Source organism: Hyperoodon ampullatus, assembly GCF_949752795.1.
Source record: "Hyperoodon ampullatus genome assembly, chromosome: 2".
NCBI lineage: Eukaryota > Metazoa > Chordata > Mammalia > Artiodactyla > Ziphiidae > Hyperoodon > Hyperoodon ampullatus.
In genome coordinates, this window is record NC_136915.1 from 12,626,700 (window position 1) to 12,639,669 (window position 12,970).

Here is a 12,970-nt window from a genome sequence, read left to right on the forward strand (position 1 = left end):
TCAAATAACAGATTCTAAAATCACTATGTATTCAATATTTTTTTTAAAGAAGGCTTTTAAAATGAGCAAGGAATGAGACTATCAAAAATGGCCAGGCATTTGTCCTCAGGAGTTTGTGGGAGCACAGGAGAGCTATTTGACCCCTGTACTTTTGGCTCTTCCATTCTGGTGGGAAAAACAGATTTCTTTACAGAATCAAACTATGCTGGCAATAAAAATTCAAGTGCTTCCAGGAGCCAGAGAGGGCCCCTATTGAAAAATAGATCATCTTTGGTTAGATAAATTCTGATTAGCTTTAAGAAGCAACAGTAATAATTAATCACATGGGAAAAACCTTCATTGTACACCAAGGCTTTTAAAAGGTAGTTATAAAACTATGTTTTGTGGTGTGAGCTCAATTGTGTTTGAACTTTTTAAAAAGATTGTAAGCATAGAGAAAAGACTGGAAGGATATGAACCATCGTGTTCTCAGTGCCTGCCTCTGGGGGACGGGAGTCTAAGTGATTTTAATGTCTTCTTTGTGTTTTTCTCTAGTTCTCATTTTCTGCATTATTAGAAAAAAACATGTTATTTTTAAAATGAATAGAACAAACAAATGAAAACAACAATTATTACAAAACCTCCCCTTAACTTTAACACTTGCAGTAAATGGACAGTTGTCACTTGCCAACTGACCTTTCTGGTTTGTGTTGGGCCATTTCTGCTGTCTTGCCACTCGGGACAACCAAAAGGATACTTGCATGGGATCAGAGAACTATCAAGTGGCCAATTCCTGGCCAATTCCCCCCGAGTTCCCTCTTGCCTCTGTGTTGCCTGACGCCCTACCGCAAAACTGGGCATCTAGTCTCGGTCTGCTGTCAGGCTCTGGTGACCCTCCACTCACTAGCTGTGTGGCCTTAGGCAAGTCACTTAACCTCTCTGACCCTCAGCATCCTCCTCTTAAAATGAGGATTGCAGTGACCATCCAGCCAGATGAAGTGGTTAGCACATTGGGGCCCCCAGTGTCAGTGGCACTAGTTATTCCTTGTTATTCCTGTTATTCCTGGCTCTGACTGTCCCCCTTCTGCATTTCAGTCTGCAGACGTCGACAGCCATCACGCACTCATTGAATATAATGAGGCCGAAAGCAGCTTTGTTCTCCACGACTTCAATTCCTGCAACGGCACGTTCGTCAATGAGTGCCACATTCAGAACGTGGCTGTGAAGCTCCTACCCGGAGACATCCTGAGGTTTGGGTCCGGAGGGCTGACCTATGAACTGGTCATCGAAAACCCAGCCTCGGTGAGTCCAGGCCCCTGCGGGGGGCGGGGGGGAGGGCGGGGTGCAGAGGTGCCGTGTTGTGTCACCTTCCGTGCAGCCTAGGGCTCGGGTACGGCCACAGGTGGAGTTCGTCTGGAGCGCGTCACTCTTTCGCGATTCTGCCAAGTTCAGCCCCATCGCGTGGGTGCCCGGGGAGAGCGAGTCCTCGCGCCCTCTTCTGGGCATTTCATGGAATTACATGCAAGGGTTGCCTAGCGACCAGCCCGGAGCGAGAGCGTTTTCCTGAGAAGTGAAGCTTGGCGAGGGGAGGTGGAAAGCAGGTGTGTGCTTTTGAAGATGCAGAGATGGATGCTTTCTTTTTAGGCAGATCAGTGCTCGGCAACTTCCTAGCTTTGCGACCCCGGCCAGGGTTCTCTGCGTGCCTGGGTCTGGGTCTTCTCATCGGTGCAGGGCGTTGAGAGAGTATCTATGTATAAAAAGTCAAAGTGTCTGGCCGGAGTAGACGCTCAAGGCCTGCCAGCTGTTATCACACCGGATCAGAAATGTTCCCGGGATCAGGACCTAAGTATGGCCCCAGGTTAAGCGTAACGTAACCCAAAATTCGCCCAGCAAAGCTCAGTCACAAGAAGTATCTGGTTCAGTAGGGAGGCAGGATGGGGGCTGGTTAGCAACACAGTCCTGGGTCAGAACCCCAGCTCTGCCACTGGCCTACTCGGTGCGCTCTTGCACAAGCCATTGGACCCCTCGGAACCTCGGTTTCCTCATCTACAAAATGGGGCCAACGACAGCAATGACCTTGCAGGCTTATCTCGAGTGCTAAATGAGATGGTTCTAATTGTAAAACTCCCAGAATAATGCCCATTCGTGGTGAGCACACAATGAATACCTGTCGTGTGTCCCAGAGAGACGGCGTGTTAACCTCACTCCCCAGCACCAAGAACGCTGCATGGACTGAGACTTCTGAGGCTTAAAGTCCTTTCTGGGACGAGGCTGGGTATAAATAAATAAAGTATAGAGAATCTAGACAGAATCGTGGGGTGTGGGTCCCCTAGGCAGCCCTAAATACTCACTCAGAGAACATCAGCACCGTCCCTCAGGCTGCAGGGCTCATGACACCGCATCCACCACGTTTGGCTTTGAAAACCTGGGGCAGTTTTCTCCTGCTGCTGCTCAGCCCCCTTTTCCTCCTTGGACCAACATTAAAGTGTGCTCACTTGTGGGATGCACTGGGATCCACTGGCCGCCCTGAGGAGGGGCTCCTGACCCAGAAGGTGTTGACCTGATCAGGGGTCTCAACATGGGTTCTAAGGATCCCCCTCGTCAGAAGCACGTGGGGAGCAGACCAACAGTGCAGACCTGGGCTTCACCCCAGGCCTGAGGACTCATACTTAGGATTCCCAGATGAAATACAGGACACCCAGTTAAATCTGAATTTCAGATAAGCAACAAATAATTTTTATGTACAGGTGTGGCCCAACTATTGCAAGGAACCACTTATGCTAAAAGAATTATTTGGTGTTTATCTGAAATTCAGATTTAACGGACACCCTATAGTTTATTATATATTGATTTATTCATTTCTTTATTTATGCGAAATCTGGCAACCATACACATCCTCCCTGGGAGCAGGGCCTGGGAATATGCATTCTCACAAGCTCCCTGATGATTCTGATGCACCGCCAATAGGAGGGAAACCGAAATTTAGAATCATTTGTATGGAACACTTACAGAATTTTTTAGGGATCAAAGAAAAGGGGATTTCACACTCCCAAGCCTGAAAATCCAAGTTCAGGAAGTTTGATTCAATGTGCCCCAACATGTCTGATTCCAAGAATTTTTCAGGAATGTTCAGTAAAATTACAGGTTCCCAGGCCCCCTTCCTGGGAAATTCTGACTCTGTGGCTTGCCCGTGGGGAGAAGAAGAGGGGGAGCAGCAAACAATATCTGCATTTTTTTCTTCTTTTTCCTACAAAGATATTTATTGAAATATTATTTATAGGGGCATAAAATTTGAAACCTATTTCCATCCAAAGGCGGCATTGTTTAATTAATTATATTGTTTAATATATTATAAGGAGTTTAATATATTATAAGGAGTTCATTTATATATGGAACACTGTTCTGCCTTTTTCAAACACAGCTTTCTTGAGATATAATTGACATGCCATAAACGGCACATGTTTAAAGTCTGTAAGTGGATGGGCTTTGACATGTGTACACCTGTGAAACCATAGCCACAATCAAGACAGTGAACAGCTCCTTCATCCTCCAAAGTTTCCTCCGGATCACAGCATGTGTTCGTTTGCTTGCTCTTAACAGCTTCACTGAAGTACAATTTACATAACAGAAACTTCACCCATTTTAAGTGTCCAATTCAATCAATTTGAATATATTGATGGAGTTGTGCAGCCATCACCACAACCTGCTCTCAGAACATTTTCCTCCATTTCTATCACCCCAAACCTCGGAGAAACCTTGGAGGTATTTCATTTTGGGGTTTGTTTTTAACTTTTAATTTTCAAAATTATGGTAAAATACGCATAAAATTTACCATCTTAACCATGTTTAAGTGTACAGTTCACAGTGGCATTAAATCTATTCACACTGTTGTGCAGCCATCACCCCCATCCATCTTCAGAACTTTGTTCATCTTCCCAAACTGAAACTCTATGACCATCACATCAAACCCCCTGCTTCCTTCCTCCCCTCCCACCATGCTTTCTGTGTCTGTGAATTGGACTATTCTAGGTTCCTCATATAAATGGAATCTTACATTGTTTGTCCTTTTGTGACCATCTTATTTCACTTAGTATGATATCCTCATGGTTCATTCCAGTTGAATATTTCATTGTATGGATTCACCACATTTTGTTTATCTGTTCATCCATCCATGGCCACTTGGGTTGCTTCCACCTTTTGGTCATTTTGAGTAAGTTTGTTATGAACACGGGTGTACAACTATCGAATAGGGACTTTATTTTACAAGGTGCTTCTTATATAATTGTGGGAAAAAGTGCTGACGACCTCTAACCTTGAGTAGATAAGACGGAAGAAGATGCTTTGTAAGAAGAGAAACCAGGAGAGCAGCAGGAGGAATCACTGACGTGAACAGCACTGGGCTAAGCAATTCACCTGCTCTCCCTTATTTCACGCTCATAACAACCTATGAGATGGGTTCTCCCATGATCCCCATTTTACAGACAAGGAATGCGAAACTCAGAGAGGTTAAGTAATTTCCCCAGGGCCACACAGCTAGTCAGTGGAAATTAAACACTATCCCCACTTGCGGAAAAAGGAGGGGAGAAAACCATTTAGTCTGATGCTAGCTGGAGCAGTAGCCTTGACTGGTTTTCACACCAAGGAAAGCATACTCTCACGGTCACTCGAATATACACGGATTTTTTCAATTCTTATTCCTACACGCACTTGCACCTTGCTTCATTCCTCGGTTGACTGCAGGCAACTGCACAAGTGTTCCCCTGGCCTGTGCCCAGGGCACTTTGCAGGACTCTCCACAGCCCCATCTTCTCAAAAGTGCTCTCTGCCGGGGCACCCCCAGCTTGAGAAGCTTCCATCCATGATGCTCATATTCATGGAGGGGTCCTTTGCAGCGTCCGTGTGAGGGCGGCCTGTGGACTGACTGACACCTTCCTACAAATTCCACTTCCTGATGACCCCAACCTGCTGGCTATTTAAAAGAAGAGAAAGGAAGAAGGGAAAAAGGGAGAGGTATTGAAGAGCATCTCTCATCAAATATTTTGAAGCCCAGTTTTTCTAAAACATTCGTGGCCGTCTTGCTTCCGGCATATTCTTGTTTCCAATTGATTTTGGGGTCCCTGGTGAGGGTGCTATGTTTCCTCCTTGGATGGAGTTTCCACAGAGGACTGCCCTGATATCATACAGATTAAGTATGATGAGAACTGTTTTTCTCCCGACAAAGAGTTCCCAAATGAAAGCATTTATTTCAGGTTTTGTGGTGACCCTAACCAATAGAGGAGGGTGTGACAGCATTTTATTGGGGGAGGGGGGTGAGGTGCGGGGCGGTTAGGAATCCAGATGTGTTTGCAGATGTCACAGTGGTTAAAGCACGTGCCCTGAGGTCAGGCTGACTCCAGCGCCGTCCCAGCCCTTCTCTTGACCTGCTTTTATACTGGACATGCACAAATCATCTACCTCTCAGGGCCTCGGTCCCCACTCCTGTAACAATAGTTCCTACCACCTTGAGTGACTGTGGTATTAAGTGGGCAAAGTGAGTAAATTGTTTAGTCCAGCGTCTGGCACCTAATAAGCACATGATAACCCTCAGCTTTAGAGTCAAGCAAACCAGCATGGAGCAGCCAGGATGCCTCCTTTGTAAGTGTCCTTTTGGACAGGGAAACCTCCCAAGACCTGCCCCCGCTAGCAGATAAATACATTTGCAGATAAATTACCCATAGAATAACATACAAGATGGAAAAATATAAAGAAAAACTCTTGTTTGACAAAGTGCATTGGCAGCCAGGTTGTGCCCAGGACCATCCTTTTTTTTTTTTTTTTTTTGCGGTACGCGGGCCTCTCACTGTTGTGGCCTCTCCTGTTGCAGAGCACAGGCTCCGGACGTGCAGTCTCAGCGGCCATGGCTCACAGGCCCAGCCGCTCCGCGGCATGTGGGATCTTCCCGAACCGGGGCACAAACCCGTGTCCCCTGCATCGGCAGGTGGACTCTCAACCACTGCGCCACCAGGGAAGCCCCCAGGACCATACTTTGTAAATTATAGCTCTCTCATCAAAGTATTACCTAGGGCTGCCATATTGCACAACTCCAGGGTCACCATTCACAACGTAGTCCATGTGGATGGCACCCACTGAAACTGTGCAGGACATAACCCGCAGGGCCATCTGCAATGCCCTGAAGCAACCGTTGATTAATCCCATAGAGTCTTGGCACCAGGCGTGGGAAATTGAAGTCCCAGAGTCAGGTGTGCTGCCGTGTTGTGGGTTTTGTTTGTTGTTGCCTTTACTCGTGCTTTCTGAGCTCTGGGAAAGGAGGTGTGGAAACAAGCTGTGCTAGTCACAGTGGCGCCGTTCTTACAAGACATCTGAGTAAGGAAACCCACGTCACCCGTATGTATCAATCATGTCTTTCTCTGTTCTGAAATACGGCAAAACTGATGGAAATGGCCAGAATGAAAAAGGAAGCCAGGCGCCACAAATGACGTGCCGAGTTGTTCCATGAGGGTGTTGACAGCTCCTTGGCGGCAGCCCCCATCCCCATGACTGCCTGTGTCTGGCCTTCCCTGTAGCCTGCTCTGCCCTGTTCCCAGTCCAGCCAGACTCTCCCACGTGGCTCCTGGATACTGTCTTCTGTCCCTTCAATGTCATGACGTCCTGTCTTGCGAGAAGAGCGCCCTCTGTCGGCCAATATTCCTTGCTGCTTTAATGGGGAAGCTCTGCAGAACACAATCGAGAAAGCAAGGGCTTTGGAGTTGGATGGAGCCAAGTTGAAATGCCAGCTGCAACTGACTTTACCTTTCTGAGCTTCAATTTCCAATGTCTGCCAAGGAGCTACTCATTAATCCCAGGTCCCCTTTCCCCCTTCCGTTGTTTTTTTAGAGATCCCTGGGACCACCCCTATCATGGCATAAACTGAGGCTCAGAGAGTTTCAGTGACTTCCCCAAGGTTAGGCATCAGTCCTATAGATCCAGAGACAGGATTAAAAGCCAGCTCTCCGGAGTCCCTTGGAGCCTTTTCCTAATAGCACGAAGCATCGTGGGGCCGTGAGAGCCCAGGCAGGTCCGTCACTGCCCAGCGGTTAAGGAAGGTCTTGCAATTCCCAGTCCAACCTGCAATTTCACACGCTGACAGGGGATGATTCATTATGTGGGTAAAAACGAAAGCCACTGATAATAGAAGAAAATGCATTTTCAGTTATCTGGCTTCCTTGCTTGTTTGGCTCCACTAACTTTTTTTTTGGCTACACCAATGCAGGATCTTAGTTCCTCAACCGGGGATCAAACCTGCACCCCCTGCATTGGAAGCGTGGAGTCTTAACCACTGGACGGCCAGGGAAGTCCCTGGCTCCACTAACTTTTTTTCTTTAATTATTTTATTTATTTTATTTATTTATTTTTGGCTGCATTGGGTCTTCGTTGATGCGCGCGGGCTTTCTCTAGTTGCGGCGAGCGGGAGCTAAGCTTCGTTGCAGTGCACGGCTTTCTCATTGAGGTGATTCTCTTGTTGCGGAGCATGGGCTCTAGGTGCGTGTGCTCCAGTAGTTGTGGCACGCGGGCTCAGAACTTGTGGCTCGCGGGCTCTAGAGCACAGGCTCAGTAGTTGTGGCCCATGGGCTTAGTTGCTCCGCGGCATGTGGGATCTTCCTGGACCAGGGCTCGAATCCCTGTCCCCTGCATTGGCAGGCGGATTCTTAACCACTGAGCCCCCAGGGAAGTCCACCCACCAACTCTTTACCAGGGATATTGCTGCCGTTCCTGGACAAATTCAGTTGCCCCCTTTCTTCTTCTTTTTTGACGATGGTGATCATACCTGATGGCTAATGTTTTATGCTCATTTATTATGGACCAGGAAGTGTTCCAAGCATTTCACGTGCACTGTCTCACCCACTTCTCACAGACTAAGAAATGGCTGTTATCATCCCTATGTCTTACAGACAAGGCACAGAAATAACACACTCATCAGGGTCCCAGAGCAGGGAGCCGGACCAGAGTCTGTGTGACGCCGGATCCCAAGTTCTTAACCAGAGGTCGTCACAGTATGGCCCAGGGCCAAGTGCGGGCCATCGCCTGCTTCTGTAAAGTTTCCTGGGAACACAGCCATCCCATTCATTTCAGTAGTGCCTGTGTTGTCGGCTACAACGGCAGAGTAAGCTGGGCAGATCCTATGGCCCACAGGGCTGGAAATGTTGACTGTCTGGCTCTACAGAAAACGTTTACCAGCCTCTGCTTGTAACACTATGCAGTACTGCCTCTTTCATTTGACTTGGTTTCTAAAAGAAGAACTTAAAACAGAGGGGAGAGCTGGGGAGAAAGAACTCACTCAGATTGAGCCTTACTGTGTGCCAGGAAATGTGCTGGTTAATTGCTTAAATTTACTGAGGAATAAGAAGAAACAGACAAGCTGGAAAAATAAATTTTGAACAGTCTTTTCAATACCTCTTTAAAATAGAGCTGGAAATATGTGGTTCTATATATACATACACATATATATGCATTTGCAAATATAGTAATAATATAATTACATTGACATGGATCTGATAAATATACTAGACATTAACATATTATATATACAACAGATGCATATTACACATTTTACCTGTTTCTTCAACTGGAAAGTTTTCTTTTAAAACTGTGGACTGTTGGGAATTCCCTGGTGGTCCAGTGCTTAGGACTCAGTGCTCTCACTGCTGAGGGCCTGGGTTCAATTCCTGGTCAGGTAACTAAGATCCCACAAGTGCACGGCGAGGCCAAAAAACTAAATAAATAAAACTATGGAATGTCTTCCCTGAGTCACTTTTGAAGCAGAAATTTGGGATTTGTAGTCTGAAGCCTGCTGTAGCTAGAGAACTATTTATCTATCAAACTTTCTCTAAGCAGCGTTTTACTACTTGTCTTATGATTGGTTCCTTGGTCTTAAATCATTCTTCTCTGAAGATGCTGCTTTACTTTTATAAGTTTAAAGGTAAATTTGGTGCATGATGACAGTCTGGTGGGTTTTGTTTGAGCATGTCATAACCTTTAAAACAACTTTCACTCTGAGTACATAGTGATGCTTATGCTAAAGTCTCAATAAGCATACTGTCCAGGAAATTTGATTGTTTGCAAGTGTCAGAAAACCAACTAAAACTAGCCTAGGCAAAAAAAAAAAAAAAAAAAAAAAATCTCATGGAACTGAAAAGGCCAAAAGCTGCAGCTTAGGCCCAGCTGGATCCAGGTGCCCAAATCATGGTCAGGAATCTGACTCTTTCTTCCCTGTTAGCTTCCCAATCTCAGACAGACTCTTGCCTCACCTGTAGGAAAGTGGCCACCAGCAGCCCCAGCATCCTACAAAGTAGCAGTTCCAGGGAAAGAGCCAGCATCTTCATTGACACTGGCTTGGATCATGTGGCTTCCCCTGAACCAATCACTGAGGCCAGGGGCAAGGAATGCTCTGATTGGCCAGACCTGGGTTATGGTCTCACCCCTGGGGTGGAAGGGTCAGAGTTCTATGGACTCAGGATTGTCAGGGAAAGGGTGTCTTCCCTGCAATAAAATTAAGGTGCCCATCCAGAAGATGGAAGAAATGGATGCAGGGGAGGCAAAAACAAAGAAGATATCCATGACATTAGGAAGCATTCCTATTGCCTAAGTGGAGCCTTCCTAACGGGATTTGCCACTAGGGATCTGGGGGGAGGAAAATGACGAATAATCCACTTTTCCATTGGAAAAGTCCCAGGCCAGTCTCCAAGGAAGCAGAATTGCTCATTTCTCTCCTGTGGTGAACAGGTGTGATGAGAAAAGCTCAGAGTCGGGGCCTTAGTTGTCCAGCCCCAAGAAGGGTGGCATTTCCATGTTCCTGGGACCTCTGAATAGGGCCCGTTCTTGAGGAGGATGTGGCTTTTCTGTACCGGGGTTTGAGGAGCCGGCAACTGAGTGAATGACCAGAGAGCATGGTGCCCTTCAGAACAAAACCACTTTCTGGTCAAGCTTTGTCATCTCCTACCTGACCTTGTAGGATTTCCTCTACCCTGTGCTCTTACAGGTCCTGTGGGGACTTACTGATGTGATGAGAAATCCTGAGGCTGGGTGTTTTATATTAAAGGCGATTTCCCGAGACGAGTGAAGTGGAGGGCACGGGGCAGCAGGCAGCCTCAGGCTCGGCCTCCGCAGCAAAAACTCACACAAAAGGACCCCTGAGGCTGTGTTGTCACCAGATGTCTACAGGCGATGCAGATGACATCGGGGGAGGTGGAGACGGGAGCGCAGGCTGAACCCTTAGCATCCTGCTGAGACAGAACCCGGACCCGGCCAGGAACCGGGCTGCTTCCTCTGGCAGACCACACCCTTTGTTACCAAATCAGAACCACGTTGCTCCTTCTCTGAACTTAGTTGATGATCGTTCATTCATTCATTCATTCATTCCGTCTCTCTATCTGGCAAGACCGAATGGAAGCAGGCCAAGTCTACGGGTAGCAAAAGCTATTTGCAAAAATCCGGCTGTTTTCTCATTAGATTCTATTTCCCATTTTATGGACTGACCAGGAAGCTGATTAGAACTTGAAAGGAAAGGAAAAACCATAAGATTGAAGATTTACAAGAAAATGGGAAAATTAGATGGGCCAGATCTCCTTTAACACAGCTGGGAAAATCCCAAAAGAATGGCTTTTCTGAACAGCTCAAAGGGACTTAATTCTTTTAAGTTCCAAAACCTAAAAATAACGTATAACTTGGCGGTTCTGTGTTCTAAATGTATAATCCTGATTTCTCACACTGAAACCCCGTACATGATTTACCCTTTTCTTGGGGACATAGAATTATTACCCGTCTCTGAGTTACCGTGACACCCCGGGAGCTGTTGCGATAAAGGCCATTTGTCCTGCCACCAAGTAGCACCCTCTGCTGGCTTCTGAGATCTACTGGCCATGTTTTCTAGTCTCCATTCTGTCTTTCCAGGTCCATGGCTCCTCCATGCTGCGGTCAGTGTGCCTGCTCGCCACCATCACCCCTACCCCCCAGGCCCTTCCATACTGTGGGCATTAAGCTCCACATCTATGTATGTTAAATTCTTCTGTAAGGAAGCCAGTCTCTTCTCCCTCCTTTATGTATTTACTCACTAATGTATCTATGTCAGTATGGACCCATGTATACTGATTTTACACTCTGAGTTATAATCCAATACTCATTAACTGGTTCATCGCTCAAATTCTTCCAGCCTTGGCCACTGGGAGCTCTTTCAGGTTGGTTGCTGTGTCCTTGAGCATCCCCCCACCTTTTCGTTTGGGGCACTTCCTTACTCTCTGCTGTTACAAGATGCGCCAGGCTTAGCATGTATTTTCCCCATCCCAGCCCCAGAATCAAAGTGCTTTTTATTTACACTCCATTTGCCAACCGTTCAGCTCAGTCAGCGAACACCCACCATGAGTAGTAGGCACTCCGCTGGGTGCCAGCACAGCCAGCGATTGGCTGGTAAATATTTAATGACCAGCTCTCTGGGAAAAGTAAAGTACATGGATGCATAGCATAAGGTTTACTGATATAAAGAATGTGTAACACAGTCTTTCCATGTAACAAGAAATACAGTACTCTTTCTTGTAAATTCTATATAGCCAGCTGAGTCTCACAGGATGCTTTCATTGACTTTTGCCGAACTCTTGTATCCAGAGCCAATTTCTCATTGCAGTTGACGAATGAGAGAGTTCCCAACCTGAGCACTCGTGGGTATTTTTGGATATTTTGGATTTATGAATAATACAAGTGAAAAAAGAAAGATGTTAGAACTTCACATGTTCATCAGTGACATGAGTGACTTTGTTGCTGCATCAGATAATAATTTTCAAATACTCGAAGAACGTTTCCTCAATTTTTTTTTGTATTCATAACATAATGGCTAAGACACAACATGCTTTTGTATAATCTGCATTGTTAACATTTTCTCCATTACCATCTTAAGTCTAGGCAATCAACAAAACAAACAAAGAAACAAAATCAAACTCTACATGAACCACCATTATTAAACCTATTTATAAAATTTTTAAAAATCAAGCCCTGATTTATAGCATTTCCTGATTTCTATGGTGTAATACGCCCTCCACGGTCAATTTCAAGCTCCCAATGACACATCCCTGAATACAGAGATGGAAAGAGTGGTGTGGTAACACATCACTGTGTAGCATTTCCAACAGACACATATAGTAGAGTGAAATAACCTCAAGAGCATAGGTAATAATAAAATAGAGTAAAATAATTAGGAAGGGGTGAGTTTTAAGTTTGTATCACCTTTGTTTCTGATATAATTTAATTGTAAATTTATCTAAGTTAATTCTTATTAATGGCTGTGTTTATCAACCAGTTGGCAAAATTCCTGGACATTTAGCAATCGGTTCTCTGGGCGGGTACCAGGTAGCCACAGCACTCCTCTGGTACAGCAGTAAACATACCACAGGTCTTCCCGGATGGAGGCTGGGGTCCTCTGAGCTGCTTCCAGGGAGTGGCATGTACCAGATGAATAACACTTCCATAAGACAGTTGTCAGTGTTCCTAGAAAATCCCATTTCTAAGTAGCCCATGTGATGTCTTGTGGTTTTTCACACCATCTAATGTTCATTTCCTTTTTTTAACTCGGAAAATATCCTATCATTCACTAACCAATCATCTAAGATCCGTTTGTGAGTGCAGAAAGCAGGTAATAAATCATGACTTCGAGTAACCTAGAAGTCCTAAGAGCACAGGTATTGGAGTCAAATAGTGTCACCACTTCCTGGCTGTGAGACCTTGGGCAAGTCATTTAACCTCTCTGAGCTTCAGTTTCTTAATCCACACAATGAGGGGTAAAATGCCTCCTGCAAGATTATTCTGGAGATCAGAAGAGATGACATGCATTAAGTGCCCAGCACAGTCTGTGGCACATCTGTGGCTTCTCTACACAGTGGCTCATAGCCGTTGTATTGTCCACAATTACTTACAAATGGCAGAGCACATAACAAGTTCTCCAAGGGCAAGGTCTAAGTTTCCACCTTCT

At 45.8% G+C, this 12,970-nt stretch overlaps 1 protein-coding gene across 1 annotated transcript in view; it reads left to right on the plus strand.

The window, feature by feature from the left end:
• The window catches only part of LOC307048510 (forkhead-associated domain-containing protein 1-like), a gene marked incomplete at both ends in the record, with an annotated part of 154,093 nt that overhangs the window by 40,490 nt on the left and 100,633 nt on the right, over positions 1–12,970 (plus strand). Inside the window, 1 exon segment of the mRNA XM_079697600.1 lies at positions 1,075–1,281. Within this exon segment, the coding sequence (XP_079553726.1) occupies positions 1,075–1,281 (207 nt within the window).